Source organism: Sturnus vulgaris, chromosome 1, assembly GCF_052056855.1.
Source record: "Sturnus vulgaris isolate bStuVul1 chromosome 1, bStuVul1.hap1, whole genome shotgun sequence".
Classification (NCBI taxonomy): Eukaryota; Metazoa; Chordata; class Aves; order Passeriformes; family Sturnidae; genus Sturnus; species Sturnus vulgaris.
The window spans coordinates 95,115,232-95,139,187 of NC_142243.1; the positions used below are offsets into that span (position 1 = coordinate 95,115,232).

Consider the following 23,956-nt stretch of genomic DNA (forward strand, 5'->3'; position numbering starts at 1 on the left):
CAGTATTTAAAAAATACTAATGAACTTGTCCTCAACTGAATTAACTTTTTTTTTTAAATGGGAAAAGTGAGGTAGTAATTGAGTCTTTCTCAGCATGTATTAGTCCACATCCTCTTAAAAAAAATACAAATAGAGTAAATATTTTTAAAACATTTATTTCATATATGATGCTTTTTTTCTTCATGATAAGAAGAATTGTCTTTGACATGCCAAGAGGAAAATGATGAGGGACAAAGTTTCACGGTAGCCTGAGGACTGTGACCTCGACAAGTGTCTGGAGAAAGCAGCAGTGCTGGGAGTGGTGTCACCAACAGCTTGGTTTGGAAAGATGATATCTGGAGGGAGACAGAAGAACTTGACTGGTTATGGAGTGTGTTATTTTTCCTTCTGTCTTGTCTCATCTCATTCCATTGTTTGAAACAACATATGACAGTGTGAGACCGTGTTGCTTCAAAAAGATAGCTGGTAAAATTAGTTTTGACAGATTAAGAGTAATTGATCATGCATCTAGCTTTTGTTAATATTTACCTCAACAGCAATTTAGTAAAATTCACATAATATCAGCTGAACTTAGCTCTAATCAGCATTATATACTTGACACTTTAAAGAGAGTCATCCTAAGACTGTAAACAATAAGAAACAATATTGAACAAATACAAATTTATGTACATGTGCACACTCTACCTTACTGGAAGTACGTCCCTTAAGTGTCCTGTCACTCTTGGCCTTGTGATCTTCAATGAGGACCCAGTCATGTCTCCTGATTTTTTTTTTCCCCCAAACTTAGTAAAAAATTTAAGAACATATAGGTGGGTAGATTTTCTTAGAAAGAAAACAAATCTCTTTAGGGTCTATATTTACGTAGTAATTAAAGTCTGAGAGTTTTTTCAATTGATATTAGTGGGATCAAGAATGCTGTTTTTAATTACTAAAGCACAAGTATTTCTTTGCTTAAGTAAAATAGATAAGGATACAGCACTTAGAATTTCAGAGCCAACTAATACAGTTCTGCCACAAAGAAGCTAATGTTCTGTTATGTGAAGAGGCTCTTCATTTACACACAAAGACACTGCAGTTGGAAAAAATTATTTTAACACAATATTTTTACATTCTGGTGCTTGTTTCAGATACAGTTTTTTATAACAAAATTAAATTCAAATGGCCTCATAATAATTGATAAATTTCTGACTGTTTGTATCCAGAAAAGACTGAGAAAATAAAAAATAAAAATATATTGTACTTTTTTATCTGTTGCATTGGTTTAATTTTTTTTCTTTTTACTCAGTTCAGAGTTACTATTTTCTCTTACAGGTCTCCAACCATGGCAGGTGGATTATTTTCTGTGAGCAAGAAGTATTTTGATTATCTTGGTTCCTATGACACAGGAATGGAAGTCTGGGGAGGAGAAAACCTTGAATTCTCATTTAGGGTAGGTGGCTTAATTGAAAGTTTCTTTTCCTCAGAATACAACAAGTTCCTATTTCTTTCTTCATGCCCTTTTACTTAATGAGGTAGCAGTAATGTAAGCAAGTGCTAAGAAGGGAGTATTTTGGAAGGTGTTTATGTGAATCTTGTTCTCGCTCATCAGGATAGCTGTACTTTTCTTCCAAATAGCCATTTTAAAACAATTTTTAAAAACACGGCTTTGTTTTGAGCCCTAGTATAAAATGTAAAAAGGGGTGTGATACTAGTGGGTGATGTTTACATCCTGCAGCTTGAAGGAGGTCATTGGGAAAAACATTTGCAGTGCTTTGATGTGACTCAGAGTTCTTGCTGTGGTTGATGGAATGAGCAGTTCCCCGTGGGGCAGGAGAAGGCAGCCCCTGTACTGATTTTAAGGCTTTATTCTGTTTCACCTGAGAAAAAGTTTATACAAAGGTTATAAAAGGTGGGAGGGAAGATCTCCAGTTAACTGTAGAGTTGTAGCCCACAGGAGGCATGACCAAGTGCTCAGGTGTGAGTCAGATAGCTGTAATGAAAAGGATTTACAGCAGGAAAAGAGAGGAGACACAGGACATTCCAGACTGGTCAGCAAAGCAGTGTTCTCCTCTGTTCAGCTCTTACCTGTGCTGTGGCTGGTTTCCAGTGAGCACTGGCTGCCAATGGTTTGCCCCACTTCATCATTGAAGCCATCCAGTGGTGACAAAAGAGGGATGCTGAAGGGCTGCTTTTGGCTTTCAGGGAGTTCACAACTTATTATCCTGGATTACCTTTGTCTGTTCTGACCATCATCTGTTATATTTTGATGGTCATGTTTGCATTTCTGTGAGTCATTGACTCGTGGTACAGGAGGGTTTTTGTTTTTTTTTACCGGGTGACAACAGATTTCAAGGTTAAATAGCATTTTAATGTTACAAAACCACTTTCTTCAGAAAGGAGACATCAGCAGACATCTCTGGATGTCTGTGTGTTAACCAGAGAAGCATGGAGTCTTCCTGGCTTCTGTTCCAGTCTCCTGCTGCCAGCAGAAATCCTAGAAAAGAGGGTATAAAAATAAGGAACAAAAATTATTAGGAATGATAACAAGCACAGGCCTAGAGTTGATATGGTTTCTCTCTGGAGGGAGACTTCTCAGCTGGAAATGCTGTTTGATCTGAGTTCATGACCATGTCCTTTTTTACTTAGGGAACAGTTTCTGGCACGTTAGCCCAAACAGCCTATCCAGTAGCCTTGGTCTAGTTCAGCAGGCCTCCACCTCCATCAGCTCTGTGACCCTCTGAAGCAGGAGTCTGGTGTATCCAGAACTCCAACTCCTTGAAGAAAACCTCTAATATGGCACACTTGGCATGCAGTTCTTGGCCTTCTGCTCCTTGTGTCTTGTTTTTGGGGAGACCAAGGCTTGCAGACAGCCTGACCCCTTCCTTTTGACTCAAAGTGCCCCAGTACCAGCTGCTGCTTTAGACCCAGCCTTCCATTGCCACTGGCCTCTAGGAAGCTCTGGCAGCCAATCTCATTTTTTATGTCACTGGCTCCCCTGAGCCAGGAAACCATGGGGTGCAGCAGTGTGTATGGGCAGTGCTTTTACTCCTTCAGCATGCAGGACTATAGTCTCCTCATGGGACAGAGGAAGCATCAGAGGTGGCCCAGCACACAGGAGAAGCACAAAGGGAGCAGCAGAATCCCCAGGAGAGAGCCCACAAACACTTTGCAAGGGGCTGAGCCAGCATGTAGGTGCAGGTGGATCAAGCAAGTCTTGGGAGACAAATGATTTAACAGGGCAGGCTGTGCAATGGCCAATGAATGTGCCTATCCTTGCCAATTTTCCTAGTGCAGATTGCCAGTAGCATCTGGGCATTTGTACACAACATGCTTTGCTCTGTTTGATTTGGATCCCTTGTACTTGTGCTCTGTGTGGTGAGGATTTTTGTGGAGCAGAGCAGAGTGCTACGATGTTGTTTGACTGTGTTCTTTTGGCTGCCCGCAGTGTTCCAAGAGGTCGGAAGGGATAAATCATTGTTCGTGTTGTTGTCCTTGTGTTTTTTAGACCTGTCAGACCTGAAAATTAGGAGCAGAACTACTCAAAACCACTGTAAATTAATTTATTGTTGTTCTTGTCTCTGAAAACACCACTCTCTCCCAATGACATGAAAAGACTTGTCCTCAAGCCTCCTCTTTCTTGCACTTCGATTGCTCTGAGCTGAAGAAATTCTCTGTGGTTTAGGGAGGTGCAACAAGGATAAAGCTTTTGCTAAAAGCACGATGACTAAGAGAGATGGAGGCTACGTGCTGAATGCAGAATTGAGTCAATGTACCTTGATTTTGGATTGCTTAATGCTATTTGGCTGGATAAAATTTCACTTCATGGGCATAATGGGCATTGAAATTCCTCTTTCCTGAGGTATTCAAAACATGCTCTTTCATCTTCTCCCTCTTGTACTCAGAGCACAGGGAATCTGGTTGCAGCTTCTGTCCCCTCTCTGCTCCTGGTCCTGCAAGTGATGCTGCAATGCAAGTTTGTTTCTGGACCAAGACTTAATAGGTCTGTGGTCTGTCCTTCATCCTACCATGTGCAAAAATGCCTTTCTTCTCAGAAATGTTACTGCCCATGAGCCTGAATGTTATGCCTCAGAACACGGGGTTTTCGCTTTTCCAGTATTTTTGTATTGTTTCTTTTTGTCTGGATCTGGAAGTCTGTCTTGTGTTGAGAGCAGCCAGGGTGAGTCCATGTGTCTGAGGTGCCTCTCCACACACCCAGCTTCCAGCAGATTGTGCACGAGCACCACACTGGGGACTTAGCCACAAGTCATCAAGAAAAAATTGCAGCAGAGAGAGAGAGCAGCAGAAACATAGGGTTTTCCACATTTTGCCCTTTTTTAAGATATAGCGTCCTTTTTCTATTTTTTTATTTCTTCCAGATAGTCTTAAAATGTTAGAATGACCTGGTAGAGCTTTTATCCTTTAGCATTCATTGACCCAGCACAAGGTCAATTGTCCAGAGACCCTGGCAGGGACAGCAATCCCAAGGTGAGATTCTGAACATTTTCTATAGGTTTTCATAATGCCACCATCTGTCTCTGAAAACAAAAGAAAATATGCTGATAGTCTGCATGCATCAAGATGAAAGTAAAAGTAAAAAAAGGAATGTCACCTTGTTTTCTTATTGAAGTGAAGGAAAAATGTGTTCTTTTAATGAGAGCTGTGAGTTATCCAGACCTAGTAAAGAAACAGATCTACATGTACGTGAGCTTGCAAAATATGCATGAAACTTTATGTGCTTTTCTGTTAAAGAAGGTTGAACTAGTCTTATGGAGAATCTTCTGCAGAGCCACTTATTTAGCATTTAGTAATCAATTTTAGTTTCTCTATTAAATTCCTCGCTTTATTTTATGGCTGTTCATTTGTACCTGATTTTATATAGAGGTCATATTTTTTCCATTAAAATGAAAGTGAATAAACCTGTTGAGGAATTGTTTAGCTGAAGTATATTCAATTTTCTTTTGTAATAGGATGACAAGATAATTTTTGTACTGTTTTTATGAAATACTTAGAATTTAATGAGCATTGCTTAGCAACCTACAGTTATTTTTTAGAGAGCTTTAATTATTAAAAATTCAGCTGTTATAGAATTCTCTTTTTGTCATCAATTTAACAGAGGTATGGTCAGTTTGTTTCATTCCTTTGAAATCAGACTTTATTATGGAAGAGTTGAAGCATGTGCCTCCTTCTTAACTACATTTTTATTTCAGTAGTCTTTATCATCTGTTCCTAATATTTAAAAATAGATTGATCTAAACAATAAAGATGAATTAAAAATTACTATGTGGAATATGACATTGGAAATTGTTAAACTAATAAACTTATGGCTTTTAATGTTTGCTGACAAATTTTGAATAGTAAATCACAACTTTAAAAAATAATCTTGAACATAGAAAAAATAATTATGAAAAATGTTGTTTTTAAACAAATCTCAAAGAAGGTCATAAAGTAAAAGTGGATAGTTTTTTCATAGCAGCTTTCAAAATAGCAGTAGAATAACTTACCTAAGAAAATATGCAAATTGTTTAAAAGATCAGTACAGAATTCTATATTTCTTGTATAATTCCTTTAATCATCTTTGTTCAAGTGACAAATATACTGCTTCTCTGAAAAGCAGCAAAAAAGACGAGAGAAACGTCACTTGAAAAACTAGAAAAGTTTAAATCCAGGAAGTAACAATTATCCAGTACTCCCTATAGTCGAATAATGTATTACATATATTTTTAAGGAAACTGTTTTAAAAGTAAACGTATGTGCTTACACTTTAGTAAGTAAACACAGTCTTGTGCCATGCATAAAGTTCTATGTTGTTATCCAAAACCAAATCAATGGAGATGACACTTACTGATTTCCAAATTTAGAAATTTGAGAGAAATTCTAAGTAACTTTAAACAAAACCCTAAAAGCTAGCAGTCTAAAAGCAAGTCCTATCTCCTGTGAGCTGAAAGCCTTTATCCTTTTAGATCCCTAAAACTCCCAGAGAGAGAGGTATGAAAAGTCCCACCACTGATCTTTTGACACTGTTAGCAGCAGAGCTTTTATTTGCTACCTCATATCTTTCACTCCTGCTGTGTTCATTTGAATAACATGTAATTAAAACTGTATGTCTTATACAAGAAGGTTGTCAGGGAGCAAACCTCTACCCCTTAAGCCTATGCCAGCTAATTTCCTTTGTCTTCCATTTATGAAGGAATGATGAGCTGCCACTTATGCATGGTTGAATGCATGAGGAGAATTCTAAATCTTTTATGGAAAGTCTATCAGAGCCATTGGTGACAGCCTCAAGTTAGTTCAAGCAATATATCCCACCTTCCTCCCATCTCACTAAATTTCAGAAACCTTTTTTCAGGCTCCCTCCAGAAACAGGGCTTCTGCCATGTTGTAGTCACACCCAGCATTGAATAGGCAATACCTAACTGTGCTTTCCTTTCAAGTAAGCAAACTTGAGATCAGAATGAGTGATGGGAAAGTGGCTGTGTAGATGAACTGCCAAAAGTCCTTGGTTTTTAGAGGAGAAGAATGTAATTACAAAAATGTGTACAGAGTGCTGAGGGTAATGGATCCACTTTATGGTTGTTTCTGGACTTTATCTCATGGGCTGTACATTTCCCAGCCTGGGGAGCCAGAGAGGCAGGAGCATGAGCACAAGGGCAGACTGATGGTTTGCAGGGTTCTGCCAGTTCCACATTCAGGTGCATGTACTTCCTTGGCATCAAGCAGGAATATTGGTTTAAACAGGGGACGTTGTTTCATTGTTGTTGGTTGGACCACCATAAATTACAGAAGTACTTAGCTTTTCCTTTTCCTGTGTCGGGTCTGGGGTACCTTTCCCAGCTTTCCAATGGAAAAGGTTAGTGGGATTTTATCACCAGGCACTATTCCTCCCTTCTAGATTGGTGAATGTACAAATGGGAATACAACTGACTGTTCTTCAACGCTATAACAAGCTTACCTGTTTTGTCAAGTCAGCTTTCCAGTAGAATAGATAAATACGTATCTATAGATTCCTGGTAAGAATTTGTTATCAGCTACTGGTTTCTTTCTGAGGTAGCTATTTACATGGTTAATTTGAGAAAGAAACATGCTGCTTTTTTCTTTTTTCTTTCTTTTTTTCCACAATGCCTACATAACTTACATTGTAGACCACATCTTATCATGAGAAAAGGAATATTGCTCTCCAGATAAAACCAGAGATGTGGTTATCTCCTTGTGAACTCAGAGCAAATTACTAAGAGCAACAAGGATGTAATTTTATCCAGTTTAGTCATCAAATGAGACACAAAATTATTGTATGTGTTACTTGTATTATGGTATGGTATTCTTGAGATGGTGTTATTCTTACACAGATTTGTTGTTACTATATCCTTGAGCTTGCAAAAGACTCAAATTAATGCTACACACAATGTCAATTCTTTGCTCAGATATGGCAGTGTGGAGGAAGTCTTGAGATCCATCCTTGCTCCCATGTAGGTCACGTTTTCCCCAAGCAAGCTCCATACTCGAGGGCCAAGGCTTTGGCAAACAGTGTGCGTGCAGCTGAAGTGTGGATGGATGAATATAAACAACTTTATTACCACCGAAACCCACACGCCCGCCTGGTGAGTTCAACTCCATTGTTCCTGGAATTCCAGTAGAATTTGTTTTCAACCTGCTAACTATTGACTAAGCTACTATTTAATATGAAGTGCTTTTTATGTTTATTTCTTATTCCTTCTGAAACTTTTTCCCAGGCGTAGAATAAGTATAATTTTCAACTCCTTGGAAAAAATTAAAAATTCTGTAAAAGTACAAGGTGGCCCAATCTTTGTCAATATGAAAAGAATAAATGAAAGAATAACGTGAAGTGGGGTCATCAAAACAAGAAGTTGTTTAGCCTAAAATGTGCACTTCTGTGAAATGGCTGATAACAGGATATTCAATAAGAATTGCACAATTAATGGATGCAAATCAACAAGTTTCAGTGGACAGTAGATCTTCAGATGAACCGCATGGCAATAATATTTAGCAAAATTACCTGTCTTGTGATAATTGTAAAACTTTGGACTGATGTAAAACAAAATAGATTTTTCTGTTTGATTTACTGCTGCACTATGTTTAGTTAAAAAAAAACAAACAAAAAAACCCAACAAAAACCTAAACCAAAATCAATATTGAAAAGATTAAATTAATTAAAATCAGTCATGGGAACTCAGATGAAAATGTTCCTAATAAAATGTTTCAAGTATCAGTTCTGTTGGATTTGGAAGTTCTAAGTTAATGTTTTTATTTTCCTTGAAATTAAAATACAAAATCATTGATTGCAGAATTTTTCAGGAGATTATTACTGTGAAAATTGAGTATGTCAAAACAGTAAAGCAATGTGCAAATTCAAAACTTGGACATATTTATTGTGAGGGGCCTGAAGGCTGGAAAACAGTAATCCTGAAATGTCTAGAAATGAATTAAATGATCCTCTGTCACAGGGTCTGAAATTCAGGCCCCAAAGAAATCACTGCCTGCCGTTGCTTGTTTCTGGAGGTGCCTGATCTCCCCAGCATGATCTCTTTGCATGAAAGGTTTTCTAAACTCTGACTTTGTTTTTGTGCCTGGGATGGACTGCTGGGCATCTGGCTCTGGCTGCAGGGGATCAGACCTGAGGGACCAATGTGGGGCACAGGGAGCCCCCCCACTCATTTGAGTGTCTGACTCCAATATTGCAAGGGAAAACTGCTCTTGAAACATCAGGCTTTTAAAAGATACACCGGAGAAGATGAATTTTGTTAGGTTTCATCTTGTGTTTGTTTGGATTAAATTGGGTAATTAGATTATTATAGTCCACACATTTGTAATAATTGGTTTACTTTAGATCATAAAAGCCATTTAAGTTTTATTATCAGAGTCTGACTTGGAGAGAAATATGGGATTCGCCCATAGGCAACTCCAGGCTGATTTCAACTTGTCATACACAAAAAGAGCAATAAACTCTGACAATTTTTCTTGTTAAGTGCTGGGCATCTTATGTCTGTAATGACAGAGCTTTAACTTTAAAGGATATTTTTGTGTTAGTACTGGAAGTTTCATGTACTGGTTTATTGTAACACAGTGGATATAAGCTGAAACTCATGTGGGTTATTTTTCCCCATATCAAAGCTACTGCCAATGAACTTTGGTTTCCATAATAGTCTGTGCAGCACTTGTTGCAGCAGTTGAGTTCAGACCTTTTTACTTCATCAAACCCAAATATTCAATTCCGTTGCATAACAGGAAAATGATTGATGCTGTGGCTGCAAAAATTGGTTCCATGAAGTTTCACTTCAAGATTAATGTTCAGACCTCAGAGCTAATATGTCATGCTGTTTGTTTATTCACACAGGCATCTCTGCCTCTGCTTTACATCTGCTTTGTGTTTTCACTGGTATTTCCACAGCTTTGAGAAATGCAAATACATCTGTGGTTTGATGAGAGTGCATCAAGTGACCTGTAAAAATCTGGGGGCTGCAAATGCTATCTTATGCCTGACTATCTGAAGTCCCTAGTCAATGTAAAGATAGGTTTTTGAAGACAGACATAAAAAGATGTGAACTCTGCTCCAATCTATAGACAGGGAAAAGTCTGCAATGAAAGCTGTTCTCTGGAGGTTTAAGATTTCACTCCCCACCCCCAAAATGGTGAAGTTCAAAGGATGCATTAGCAGATTTTACAAATTTCATCACTTAAGTGTAAAACTATACAGGTAATTTGCAAATGGATAGTGGTATATTTAAAATCCTAGAGATTCATTCACTGCTTTGGAAATTTTCAATTATCTGTCTAAAGGAAGTTTTATTTTCCAATACGCCTTCTCAGTCTCCAGCAATCTGTATTCAAGGGCTTCCTTACTTGCAGATTCAGGGAGTTTTCTCAGACAAACTGTCTTCTAGAATATTTTAAAGTTTTACTTGCACAGTTCCAATTCTTTTTTGTCAACATTTAACAAATGTAAGGATAATGAAATCAAATCCAGCACCCAAACATGGTGATTTTTCCTGGCTAGAAGTCCTACTCATCACTTAGCATACGGTTCCTAATAATGTATACAGATAATTTAAAGGAGAGCATCTGTTCTAGATTTTTTTTTTAATCTTTTTTCTTCTTCTTTCCTTTCTTCTTCTTTTATTTTTTTTTTCCCCCAGGAACCATATGGAGATGTGACAGAAAGGAGACTTCTACGAGAGAAGCTGAAATGTAAGGACTTCAAATGGTTTTTGGAGAACGTGTATCCAGAACTTCACGTACCCGAGGACAGACCAGGCTTCTTTGGAATGGTATGTGGCTGCTGAGAAGGGGGCCTACATGCAGTTCTCTGAGCTCTCTTACTAAGGCAGTGTGAAGGTGTTTTTGTGCCTAAATCAGTTTGGGATTTTGGCAGAATTCAGTTAAAATTGGTAGTTTTTAAAATATGGTTTCTATTAGAATCTTTATTTAAGGAAATGCTGTTTATGAAGGAGTTCTGTGACAGAGAAAGAGAACAGGTAATGTTGCCGTGAATTACTCCTTCTAAGTGACATCTTGGGACTGTTAAAGGCAGCAAAGGATGAAGTTTTTATTCCTTGAAATGTTGCAAAACAAAAAAAGAGAAAAATAAAGTGTTTTATTTTACTTGTTGAATTGAAAAGAAAAAGAGTGTGCTTTGAAACATATGTTCATACATTTTGTCTGATGAAAACTATGGTACTCTGGTGATGGGAAAGAGAACTGGTGTTAAGTGCTTCCAGATCATAGGGGATTCTGTACATTAAACCAACATGTTAATTTTTAATCTGGAGGTCACTTTAGACCAGCAAGGGCACAGGTAATGGGTTCAATATCAGAATCCTCTTCTCTTTAAAGAGCTGACAGCTCTTTATGCTTTTTGCAGCTTACAAATAAATATAAACTGTAGCTCCGTGTATATCACATTACTGTAATCTCATCTGGAAGGGATGAAGGCAGAGATGATGCAGCAAATACCTATTTCCTCTGAAAAATCACCAGATACCTGCTGGGTGTTAGGAACAGTTTTGTGTTCACCTTTCTACCAGGCAAAGATGTATCAAATACCTTCCTGATTACCAAATGCCACACTGACCTAAAAGTTCTTTTGCTGGTAACTGAATCGTTCTGTGGATCCAGCTAAGCTGCATTCCCACACTGCATCACATCCAGCCCTTGTCTTGCTGACATCTCCCCTTCAGTAATTCAGCCTCTGCTGAATCTCCTTCAGGAAAGTGAAAAAAAAATCTGATCTCTGTGGACATACAAAACGTTCAGGAAACAAGTCTCCCCACAGTCTGCCCTGATAGCTTTGTAACTTGTTGAATGAAAGAGATCCTATTGTGGAAATGCTGTGATTTCCCCTGGGAAGCTGTATTTCCCCTGGGGATCTGTGGGAGTTCCCACAGGGAGGGCAGCAGCTGTCAGAAAAGCCCTTAGGAGCCTCTGGGAGAATTGCCACCCTCCTCCATTTGTCTTGGAGCTTGCAGAAGAGGTGATATCGCTGTGTGATCACTGCTGTGAAAGGTATTACCCACCATTATCCAGTACCTTGAACAAACCCTGGTACAACATTGGTTCAGTTTTTGCTCTTTGGTGCTGGATTGCTAGTGACAAGGTCTGAGACAGTTGAAGCAGTAAGGTATTATAAGACTTACCTTCCAGGAGCATTTCTGGAATTTTATCCTTCCCTCTGCCTCCATCCTTCTCCTTCCAAAAGAAAGGGTTAGACTGATGCCAGTGATAGTGTCTCAGCCTCCTGGGGAAGAGAAGGGATTTGTGCAGTTTCTTTGATGATTTAATTGTCATCCTCAGGCAAAGGGTTGACAGTACCTAGAAATAATAACTCTTGTTCAGAGCTGCTTGAGGTATCTAGAGTGTAATTTAGGTGTGCTCTATATATTTCTCTAAAAACAATTCGTAAATGCTGTCATCTAGTTGTGAGCATAATGAGAATACACCATTTTTTTGGGGGAGGAAGAATTTAAAATGTGATGGAAATATGGTTGTATGTACTCTGAGAAACTGAGAGTGCAGAAACGACACCTACTGATTCAGCTGATTTGTGGATAGCGAGTCCCATCTGCTAGCTTCAATGAATCACTGGTGGTGTTCTTTACTCCCGCCTTAGCTCTGTAGTGCTTTTCTAGTTCACAAAAATACTGTATTTAAAAGTGTCAGCTTTGATAACAGCTCAACTAGTGTGAGGTTATTTAATTGTTCAAGGAGAATACAAGGGAATATGGGGGTTTTTACCTTCTTAAAGACCTTTTTACTTTTGAACTGAAGTTGAAAATATTTCTAAGACTACCCATAAGTAAGCCATGTGTTATTCAAACAGAATAACAAGAATTACTGAGCAGCATTCAGTGCTGTGCACTGGCACGCAGCCTCTTATGCTACATTTTTTTTTCTTCATACATAGATAAAAATATCCATACTACACTTCGTTGTCAAAAAAGTTAGCTGTCTAAAACTTTACTTAAACATATTGTATTATGAACCTTTTTGCCTAAGATATGATTGCATTCCTGCAAACTGTCTGAGGCCCATAAAGGAGATAAATATCTTCTTGCTTCTCCTTGGGCTTCATGCAGCTTTGGAACTTTGTGGGACACGAACCTTCTGACTTGAATAATTTCTTAGGGGGGCCAGGAGGAAGTGAAGCTGGTAGGCACTCAGTGGGTTAAAATAATAAGTCAGCACTTCTGGAAAGACTGAGAATACCTTTTAGGCTCTTGTTTAGCACACAGATGTCTATTTTTTCTGGCATAGCATCTGATTTGGCCATCCTTGAGTTTGCACTTACTGGCAGTAAGTAGGTAGGTGTGAAATTGTAACAAGACTTGAGCCCCAGCTCTGCACAGATTTTCCCCCCTAGACAGAGGAGTCTTGGTCAGCTTACAAATCCTGGCTACCCTGGGAAGGGATGGTGTGAGCATCTGTAGGAGGGACTTTGAGCCAGCTGGTGTGTTCAGTATCAGTGTGGTGACATTGCTGCATTGCTGGATGAAGATGGAGGAACTGGGCAGCTCTGTGATCTTTTCATGCTATTGGTGACTGTGGAAAGGCATGGCTGCAGAGAAAGGGAATAGTCAGGGCTCTTCTCTCTTCTAAGGTATGTATTAAGTATGGCTGGCATTGAGGTGTATATCTGAGGATAAAGATTATGGTCAGTCAGAAAATTTGGCTTAAAATTTGGCATCAAGATTGCTTTTAAAAAACAGTGGTGACACAAAAATCGGGATTTTACTCTAATTTTCTGTAAGTTTGGTCACTTGGCAATGAGACCATACTATGTTCTAACATGGTAAGTTTTTCTTTGTTCTTAGTTTCTAGCTGATATTCCTTTCAGCTGAATGTAAAGCAACTAAGATGATAGATGTCTTGTGTTGTGACTTTCTGTCTAGTCTCTCTTTCTGCCTTCTATCTGTAAAGACATCTGTCACTGACTGAATCAGTTGGGAAGTTGACAGCTTCCTTCCCCTTTTTCCTCCAAGACCATCTCATCTTCATTTCCAAGTACTCAGTCATAATTTTCTTTTAATTTATATTAGATATAATCTTAAAAAAATTTGAAGGAATATTTTAAACTATGCCTTTAAAACTATGAATAATTTTGTTTTGCTGCAATGTGAAAGGGACCATTATTTAATTTATCTAAAGAACACATTATAGATATGGCTTGCAGAAGAAGAGAGCTATGTGGCTTAAATTATGTGATCAAAGATATTATTGCTTGACTGGTGCTCCAAGTTTTCAGAGGTATCAGTGTCCCTTCTCTAGGGTACACCTCTAAAACTGCATTATAATCCAATATGTAGAGCTGCCACTTGAGGTTGAATTGGTAGCCAAGATTAGGACTGACTAGACCTGGAGACCTTATGCCCATCACAGGAAAATATGCACCACTTGGTTGGCTGTACAGCCTCTGAAAGCTAGGGAGAGGCTTTTTCAAAGGAAGTGGGAGAAATTCAAGTGTTTGGTAGTGAGCACACCATTGTTTGAAGCACATGCTTATACGTTTTTGAGGCTCCCAGGGAGATCTGGACTTGCTGGAGTGAGCCAATGAATCCAATAGCAGTGTGTCACCTTCCTTCAGAGGGTTTTAGTCATCAGTGTTGTATGCCCTTTTCAGCATTGCCCTTAAGAAGTTAACACGTGATGCATTAACATCATTCACTCAGTAGAATCATTCCCTGTGACTGCTTGGATTACCTTTGAGGTAAAAACTGATCAGTACTAATGAAACTGTTTGGCTTGCTGTAAATCCATGTCTTACTGCATCCCACAGCATTATCTGTCCATATCACTAATAGATCAGCACCACTGCCACTGGCAGAATAAAGAGGATTCTGATCTATTTTGTGGATGCAGAGAAAGGTTGGCAGTGCTCCATTGGCCATACTTATCAACTAATGTAATGAAGTTTTAATGTCAAAAATCTGTTGTTGGTGGTTTGTTTACAATGGACTTTATCTTAAAAAAATGCAAGTCCAAACTAAGAATTATTCATAGAATGCCATCCGTATTGTGTAGTTGTCCAGATATTAGGAAACAATGGATTTAAATACCTCCTAATAGTAAGAGACAAGGTCTATGGTGCATATCTCAGAAGCTGGTGTTTATTACCTATGTCAGTCTCCAAACAGTGGTAACTAAATGGCATGTAGACTGACATTAGCAATGTTTCAATAGGAGGCAAATGCTGTAAAAAACCACAGCCAATAGTCCTGCATGGGTATATTGTTTTAGATCTGAATGATGTGTTTCAATGGCAAGGTTGATCAACATTTTTTCTTGCTTCTGTTTCTCTAATGCAGCATTCTGCAAAAGAACTAAGGTAAGTCACAGAGAAAATTTTGTTCTTATTGCATGACTTGTTTATGGTGGATGTGGGAATAAACATAGCTTCAGAAATGAGTGGATGATCATTGTTTTGATAAAGCTCTTGCACATAAAAGAAACTTAAACTGTATATTTTCATTTAACAAGAGAAAAATATTCCAGAAATTCTCTCGTACTTCTTTACTGCCTTGGAACAGAGGGCGGGTTTGTGTGGGGTGTTGTTTTTGTGGTGTTTTTTTCTTTTTTTCTTTATTTTTTTTTTGTTGTTATTGTTTTTTATACATGGTGCTGCAGTCAGATTTTCAAATTTTTCTGTGTCATTTCAGATTAGGTAATTTAAAAGCTTAGAATATACTATTCCCACTAATCAGGTTTTGAAAACCGATTTGGCTTCCTGATGAAGTGTGGGCATATCTACCAATAAAATATAAATAAAAGAACCAGGTGAACTGTAGGGACCCTGTACATGTAGGAGGACGTCTGCATATATCTCAAACATTTATGCATGAAAGAGAAAACGGAGAGAACATACATAGTGATATCTTGGAGCTCATTTTCAAACCATCTGAAATGAAACTTAAGTTTAGTTAGCCTTTGCACACCTTTTATTATGTGTATTTGGGCATTGAGTAACATGCATGGGAGAGGTACTGTAGTTCTGGTGGTTCAGGGCATTTTCAAACAGATTATTTAAAATTTCCCAAAAGGGAGCTCACACTTGAGCATGTGCCAGGGGCTGATGGCAAATAGCACTAATGAAGTTATTGGGTTGCCTGGAAGGCCACCATGGATAAGGGCTTTTCTGCCCTTGGAGCAAGTGGACAGTCAGACAGAGTCATATGTTATTAAACATACTAATGGGAGATCCACTGGTCCTGAAGACAGCTGCTGACAACAATTGTAGAGATAAAATTACCATTTTAAGTGGTTATGACTTTTAAGTTGATATTTTCTGATGTAGACTGTAGAAACATGAGAAGCTTACTGTTTGGTTTATGTAGTTCCATGGCAGTGTTAAAAATAGTCTGTGTAAGCTGCTTCTCTTTCCTGTTTTCCTAAGTGTAATTCTTACCTCTCATTAGGAAGGTAAACAAAATGTTCTCTTTTGGTTGTTCAAGGAAGGTTGCAGTGGTCTAAGGTGAGAGTGAGCACAAAGCAGTGGAAAGAAGATGTTGGGCACTAAAAGTAGAAGCTGGCAAAGCAAACATATATAGAACACAAGTATTTAATTTTCTAACTTGTGTGGTTTGCTTTGTGGTGGGTTTAGGCCCTGAAGGATTTGTCTTGTTTGTTTTAGTTTTAGCTGCCTGCAGTCCCTATGTGTCTGCTCATTTTCCACATTAAGAACTCAGGATACGATTATCATGACTAGGGAAGAGCAGTGAAATTACACCTTGCTGAACTAACTCTTCTGAGATTTACTCTGCTTATTCTTTTTGTCTGTGATACAATTACACTCAGTAACAGGGGCATTCAGCTTCTTGTTTACTGGAGCCTATGTAATTTCAAATTTGGTTATGTGACTAATACCAGGAATCAGTGGTTGTTATGTGATTGTTTAACTTATTGTCAGTTACTTTTGCCTCCTGAATACTTAAACACAAACCCTTGTTAACTAGCCTGTTGTTTTTAAAATTAGCTTATTCAATATTTTAAAATTTAATCTACCTCTTTTGTCGGAGATCAGCAACATGAGTAAAGAGCATTTACTATCGCACCTAGTGTCTCTTTCCAAAGATATATTTTGCCCACTTTCAAGATTTCTGATCCTAAAATCTGTCTTCTTGTTCTGCCTCAAGAGGGTACTGGAGTCCTTTCGAGAACAAATCCTCCTAATATCTCCCATTTGACAAACTGGGAAAAGTATGTAGTCATCTTTTCATAAGAAAATGGAACAAGTAGATCCTGGGGGAAAAAGGCATGGCAGACTCTTTTGTGCTGCATGAGTTGCTGGCTTGTTGGGTTTCAACACAGTTTTTCATAGTTTCTACCTGCTTCCTTTGCAAATACATTGGAACACTGTGCCATTCCTAGGGGAAGCCATCATGTCTGGCTGCTTCAATGCTCAAAGTCAAGATGGTCCCGTTTTATTTCACATAAGTCTGAGAGGTGTTACCATTGCATCCCTTTGATCTATTCCAGTTGATTTGCACCGGCTTTGGGATGGATCTCAGAGCCCAGCAGGATGGGTGTAGAGTGACTACGGAATAGCTTCTTTACTTTAGACTAATATTTTAAAATATGCTTTTCTTTTAATTAGCTGAAGAATAGAGGAATGGAAAACTTCTGCTTTGATTATAACCCTACAAATGAACATCAAGTAACTGGACAGAGGGTCATACTCTACCCATGCCATGGCATGGGACAAAATCAGGTAAGAATAATGTTTTATTTTCATTTTGACTAACAATTATGGTTGTAATGTAAGGAAGTATGGTAAAGTTATTGCAATAGGGCTGAGAGAATGAGTTGCCACAGTAAGGTGATCTTAGTTCAAGTTTTGATTGTTGCACTAAATGCTTTTTATTTGATGTATCTTCAGGTCAGATTTTCTTCATTTTGAAGGTGTATCTACCCAGCCCAGGAAACTCATGCATACCTTTATTATGTCTTTCCACAGAGCTCATTAGCAGGGGTTAATAGCACATCAGTGCAGCTATAGTGCTCGTAGGCCAGTGCTCACTCATCTCCAAAACCCTTCTGAACTTTTGTCTATCCATGCCTCTAAAGCCCTTAATAACACTGGACACCTCACCTAGTTCCACCTGTGTCTGTCCTCATGTCTCTTCCTCATGGTGCCTGTCTAACTACCCAAGAGGTTTTGGACCACATCCTCTCCTGTCCTTCTACAGAAATGTCCTCCTGGGCTTGGGCTCCACAGTCCAGGAGAGCAGGGCTTCTCTTTAACACTTTCATTCTTGCTGTCTTATTTTTAACTTCTGAAGCTGAAAATGCTGTTTTCTTTCTCTGTCTTGACTGAAACTGTGTGCAGCAGTGGTTATTTTTTATGCTGATAAGCCTCTCTGCATAATGCCATGGAAAAAGTGTTGTGGGGCTCTGTGTGTCATGTGAGAATGGTTGTTTTGCATTGTTTTGAGTGACCACCTTCCAGAGTTGAAGTTTGGTGTTTGATGTGGGGCATGAACTTGCCTGTCTGCCTTGATTTTTGGCTTCTAACCCAGAGTAGAGTAAACAGTACTTGAGATATGGTCTAATCATGCTGAGTACCAAAGGTCTTGTGAGACCTCTTGTACATAACCCTGTGACAGCTTGGGTGGCTTGACAGTTTATGCCCTTTTTAAATGAAATTAATCCAAACATTCAGTTAGGATTGTTTGGAAAAAGGAAAAAAGGGAAAACGAATTTTGGAAAGAAACCAGAGATATGCCAGTTAAGCAGTTAAGTCTATCTGCTATCATTTGAACTCTGCTTTAAAAAAAACCATAAAAATTCGAGTGTAAAACAAGTCTGTATTGAGGAGAAAGCTTCTAATATGGATTGCACTTTCAAAGAAAAAGCAAGGTACCTCAGATCTTAAAAGGAAATTAGTTTATTGCTGATAGCAATTTTATTTCTAAAAGTATTATAGCTATTATTTAGTATTATTTATTAGCTCATGTCTGGTTTATGTCTTAAGTTTCATAATATTTCTGGCCTTAAGGCTAAGATGCAGGGGAAGGCGGGGGAGAATTTTGTACCACAAAAGCCAAAGGATCTCATTACTGACAGATGTATGCCACTTACACGAAACCCCACTTCTCTCTTTTTACTTCCTCAGTTCAGATTCATGCTCCAGTTAAGAATACTTCTATAGATCTATGTAGAAGTTAATAATCAACCCAGTCAAGTCACTTTCTTATAATTAACATTGATTGCTTTGTAAATTAAGAAGCATTTCATGTATAGAATTACAGGCTAACATGCCAAAGGTATTTCTAGATTTATTTTTCCTTGTATTACAGATTACAGAGAGGAGAAAGGTTGCAATTTTTTGCATTTCTCTGAACAAAAAGAGTTAGCTTAAATTTTATCCCTTTTCCCAAGAAAGAATGAAGACATAGGATAAAAGTTGGAAGCAAAAGAAACGTACAATTGAGAGATGAATTTTCATGAGATGACATTTTTACAGTTATCCTTTGTTTAGCTAGCACGAAGAGATTAACTGAATTTACTGCAAGATATCCGTCCCTGCTGATGGTGTGGTGCATCCCTGTGCCTGCGGTAGCACGAGCCAGGCTGAAAGCAGTGACACTCTTGGAACTGCAAACTGCTCCCTCTCCTGGCATCCGAGCAGGAGGAGGAAGGAGAAATGGAGAAAATTCCAAGTATGGGAAATGGGTGAAACAAGCTTAGTGAAATGGGCAAAAGACATGGGAGGGCTGGCAGGAGCCAGGGAGAAAGGGCCAAGGTGACAAAGAGCAGTAGTGGTTTGGGACAGAGGTTGAGCAAGAGATGATGAGCAGGGGATGTGTGATAGAGGAAAGAGTAGGACAGGAAGTAAAGCAAGCAGAGCCATTGGAGAATATTTTAGTAGAATGGGGCAGGGTTACTGAATGTGGGAGCCAAGACACCATTTGGCAAAGGGGATCGTGAATAGGGGTAATAGATAGTTGCAGGAGAATGCGTGGAGAGCAGGAAAAGTTGTGGGTGGAGGAACAGAGGAAGACTAAAATAAGGCAGATGTAGAAACACACATGAGATGGGAAATGAAGTTGGGGATTCTGGACTTGCAGCTCCCTTTTCTTGCTCACAAATAGCTGTGAAACCTACCAGCAGGACATTTCTCTCCATTTCTTTCCCATCCCACCACATTCTTTACAGTCATTCGGAAAAGGTAGCAGGCTGTTTCTTGTGGTGCAAATTCCTTGGCAGGTGACACTTTCAGGATCAAAACAGTCAAAAATCTTCCATCTCTACATCCATTGCTGTCTGCTGATGAAATGATTGTGGCAAGGTTTGGTAATTCTCTAGTATCTAGTTTCAGAGATGCTTACTGACAACAGTAACTTCTCTTTGGCCCCATGGAAGGGAATCTGCTATCCTAATCCCAAACTCTTTCTGCCTTTTCTCCTCAAGCTTGTTCTCATCACTGCACTCATTACCTATACAGAGCTTTAGCAGCAAACCTTCATTCCAAGCTTTGCTCTGGTTCCACTCACCACAGGCAGGGGCCTTTTTATGTAGGTACAACTGCAAAATTCTTCACTGGAAAAAAATCTCCACTTAGTGACCTCTGAATATTTGTGTGCACTGTGCTGACAGGAGAGAGCTATAAGTCTAGCACCTGCTTGTGTTTCTCATCTCAGTAAATAAAACCACTCTCAGAAAACTAAAGTTCCTGATAATTTGTTGCTGTTCTTCCTTGAAGTCCATGGTCTAATTGACAGGGTTTCCATTACTCCTTTTGTGTGAGCATAGGAAAACTAACTGGAGGTTTTTTTAGAATTAGTATGTTTGTCATCACAAGAAGGTGAGGATAACACTGCAGTGTTAAGAGCTGAATGTATATGGAAGAGAGGCAGGAAATACACAAAACGCTGGCTACCAATTGCTTGCACCTCAGACTGCTTATGTCTTGTGGGAGTGTCTGCCCCACAGATGGGAATGAAAGGCTCTGAAATTAAACCCCAGTAAAACCCTTTGCCCTTCTAGGTGTGGCTGGAGAGCAGTACAGAGGGCACCAAATATGTATGGCAAGAAATCAACCTGATGTGACAAGAGGATGGGAAAACACTGACTGACAGTGTTCTTTCCAGAATCCCCATTTGGAGCTGAAAACATTTGACATAAATAGAGACAGGGAAATGAAGAAATTAGCAAGAGCCCTTGGGTTTTCAGCAAGAAAGAGTATCAGACCTGATAACCTCTCTGCTGGTTCTACCCATCAAGTGCAAACTTTTTTCCTGCAATCAAAACAACAGTAGCCAGGCACAGAGAAGGATGAGAGTGTGTTTCAGGGTCTAGTGAGGTAGCCAAAATTTGCTGCTGGCCCCAGTACCAGAGAGACACTGATGCAGCTGAGGCATATCTTGTAGATTGTCCAGAAGCCAGAGACACTGGGAAAAAGGCTTCATCGAGTCTCCAAATAGCACTTATGGGAATCTAGTGATTCTCAGAAGGAAAGAAATGCAGTAAGGCTACTAGTTATTGGGCCATGGATTAGTTTGAAAATGCTCCTTTCTGCTGACAGAATGCAAGAAAAGAGAACTAAAAAAAACATTTTACATTTTGAGGAGGAAGATATTTATTTCCTGTATTACCAGATCTTGGAAAAGCCCAAAGTGTGAACTATTTATTCATTTTGAAACAGTGTAGGTTAATGAACTGTATTATGTTCACTGGGCAACAAGGCAGGAATGCTTGGTTGCTAGTACTATAACCCTATTCCTTAAAGTTATCCAGAAATTAACCATTTTACTTGCTCTTCTTCGGAATCTGGTGCAAGTCCTTGAGAGACCATTCAGGAAAGATATCAGTGGTAAGAAGTGCTCTGATCTAGTAGCTGCTCCATTTACCATGCATCTGGTACAGCCAGCAGCTTGCAGGCTTTCACTTGTAATACAAATTGCTAAAGAGTTATTATATCTAATAAATCCCCTAATGAGCAAGGCTCTAAATATGGCTTTGTGAAAGTGGCAGCTGTGAAAAGTGTCCATCCACACATAACTGAGCAGAACTGAGTCTTTTTCTTTATTCACAAGCTATAGAATTAAAATGCATGTCCCTGTATCTCACTGTGGTGCCCAAAGTGGTGTGTTTTCCATGTGTCAATCAGATACTGAACCTGGAAATAAAGCCTAAAGGCCAGGGAATAGCTGCTGCCTATTAGGGTAAATAATAATAATAATAGGACCAAAGTTCACACAATTTACTTTTGTTAGTGAGATTTTTTTGCATAAGGCAAATAAAAAGATAGTGCAACTTACACTGTAGAAACAGATCTTAGCAATAGGTTTCAAGGGAAAATCCTGGTCTTCAGGGTCTCATGTCCACAGAGAGACTTCAAACCTGATGTTGCTTTCTCAAAACACTCATTTCCCTTTGTGGCTTACCACAAATGAATGGTGGCAAACAGGTGAGTTTCGGGGTGGGGGGTGTTGGTCACTTGCATCATTGCTGGAAAAGAAAAGCCATGAGGATCCACAGGGTGATGCAGTGGGCAGCATTGGTCAGTGTGTGTCTGTGACAGCCACCTGGACAGAGAAATTCCTGATTGTGATAATAGGAGGGGCAGATTTCATGAAGCAACTATTATCAGTGTGGTCTAGATCAGAGCTCTGACACCTGGAAATGGATGGCTGCATATTTTGTAATCACACAGTCCTGTTTATACTGAAACTCCATTTCCAGCTCCTCATTCAAGGTTATTAGCCTGGATGGTTGTTAAGGATGTTTTTGTGGTAAGTTCAAGTATATACATTTCTGAATTGGTACAGCCCCTTTCACAAAGCCTTACAGTCTCCAGGGGGGAAAGAAAACAAAAGATTCCTTCTCTCCCTCATCCTTTTATTGGTCTCTGCTAATGCAGCTGTACTATGGGTAATAAGCAATTTTCTGATGTTTATAAGACTCTCCTCTACTTTATTGAGTATAATCTAAATCAGATCTAAACACACATCCGTGCACTATAGTCATCTAAATTATTTATAAAGCTTGCTAAATACAAACAACTCTCAAACTCTGCCACTCTTTAATGAAGTCCAAAAGTTGGCAAATGTCCATGATAAGTATAAAATTTTAAGGAAGTCTTAAACTATAACTGCTACAGAAGCCAGGAGTTTGAGAGCATGTTCCTAACACTTCTGTAGAATATCATGCAACAAGCAAAGATAGTAAATTGTCTTTAAGGAAGTTTTTTTTTTTTCCATGTTTAAAAGCAGCTATAACTGATTTGCTTCAAATAATATCTTCAAACTTTATAGAACAAAATGCCCATCACCATACATCCTTAGTACTGGAAATGAACATTATAACTGGAAATTAACCTGGACCGAACTGCATTTAAACTATGCAGTGAGCGTCTCCTTAGTTAAAAGTAATACAACTTTGTGATGACTGAATTAAGAAGGCATAATATCAGGCCAGAAACTGTTTCTAGGGGGGCCTAGAATGTGAAAGTCAAATATTACAGTTGAATTTAGGAAATTCTTTAATGTTGGAATGCCAGGACATTTATTCAGTGTTTCATGCAATTTAAGTGCTACCAGAGCACTGCTGTGATATGATTGATTTTCTGTAAAAGAGTAAGCAGTAGAAGTTAAGGACCCTTGAATATTTCTGGCAGAATTTCTCTTCACAGCAGCAACTTTTATTCATGAACCTAATTATAGTCTCTTAGTATATGTTTCTTTATACATACTCTCTGTGTGCATATGAAATGACTGCTGTTCTTTGTTTCTTCTCTTGGGTTTGTAGTTTTTCGAGTACACATCCCATAATGAAATACGTTACAACACACGGCAGCCAGAGGTCTGCGCAGCAGTCGATTCAGGGACTGACTACTTGACAATGTACTTGTGTCAGGAAAATGCCCACAGTGTTCCTGAAAACCAGAAGTTTATTTTCAGAGAGGTAAGTGTGCGTGTTTGGGTTTGGTTTTTTGAGGAGTGGGTGGAAGGAGAATTGTTGAATTTTAAAAATTTTTTGTCTTACTGCATACACATTGTGCAGGCCACAACACTGGCACAGGTCTCTGGGAGAAATAGGATATCTTGGCTTTTAATATCTGAACACAGAAACAGGGTAGCAGGCAAAGAGTATTCCAGTCATAAAGAGCAGGAAGATGAGAGGAAGGAAAGCACCCTTGCTGACATCAAGGAGGTTGGGAGCATTCTCTCTTGCATGTCACCCCTACTGTCTTCTCCTGAGACTGAGGTGCTTCAATAGAACCCTTCCCCAGCCAGTCATATGGTTGGCCTACTTCTGCTTCCCTTTCACTGACTTATTTCCCTGTATTTATATTACCATATATCCCCAGTACTTCACACACTACCATTACTTTGTGCTCTTTCCTGCTTTTAAGCACCTGCCGCTACATGATATTAGAAAAACTTGTGTTTAGAAGTTTTGAATCTGAATAGAAGCTCCTGGATGCCTGAGAGAAAATAAGCTGGATGAAAAATTATGGCCTTGGTCAGGTTCT

At 38.9% G+C, this 23,956-nt stretch overlaps 1 protein-coding gene and 1 long non-coding RNA gene across 2 annotated transcripts in view; one reads left to right on the forward strand and one right to left on the reverse strand.

Annotated features, from left to right (window-relative positions):
- GALNT12 (polypeptide N-acetylgalactosaminyltransferase 12) overlaps positions 1-23,956 on the forward strand; it is a 46,599-nt gene that overhangs the window by 19,128 nt on the left and 3,515 nt on the right. Inside the window, exons 5-9 of the mRNA XM_014875135.2 lie at positions 1,312-1,429; positions 7,398-7,574; positions 10,128-10,259; positions 17,075-17,188; positions 23,230-23,385. Coding sequence (XP_014730621.1) covers positions 1,312-1,429; positions 7,398-7,574; positions 10,128-10,259; positions 17,075-17,188; positions 23,230-23,385 — 697 coding nt within the window. The remainder of the gene's footprint in view (positions 1-1,311; positions 1,430-7,397; positions 7,575-10,127; positions 10,260-17,074; positions 17,189-23,229; positions 23,386-23,956) is intronic.
- Positions 176-12,367, reverse strand: LOC148225362 (uncharacterized). The gene is made up of 3 exons (XR_015806305.1): positions 11,625-12,367; positions 2,065-2,473; positions 176-335 (listed from the first exon to the last, which is right to left on the reverse strand). It is a non-coding gene; the product is annotated as an uncharacterized LOC148225362 (long non-coding RNA).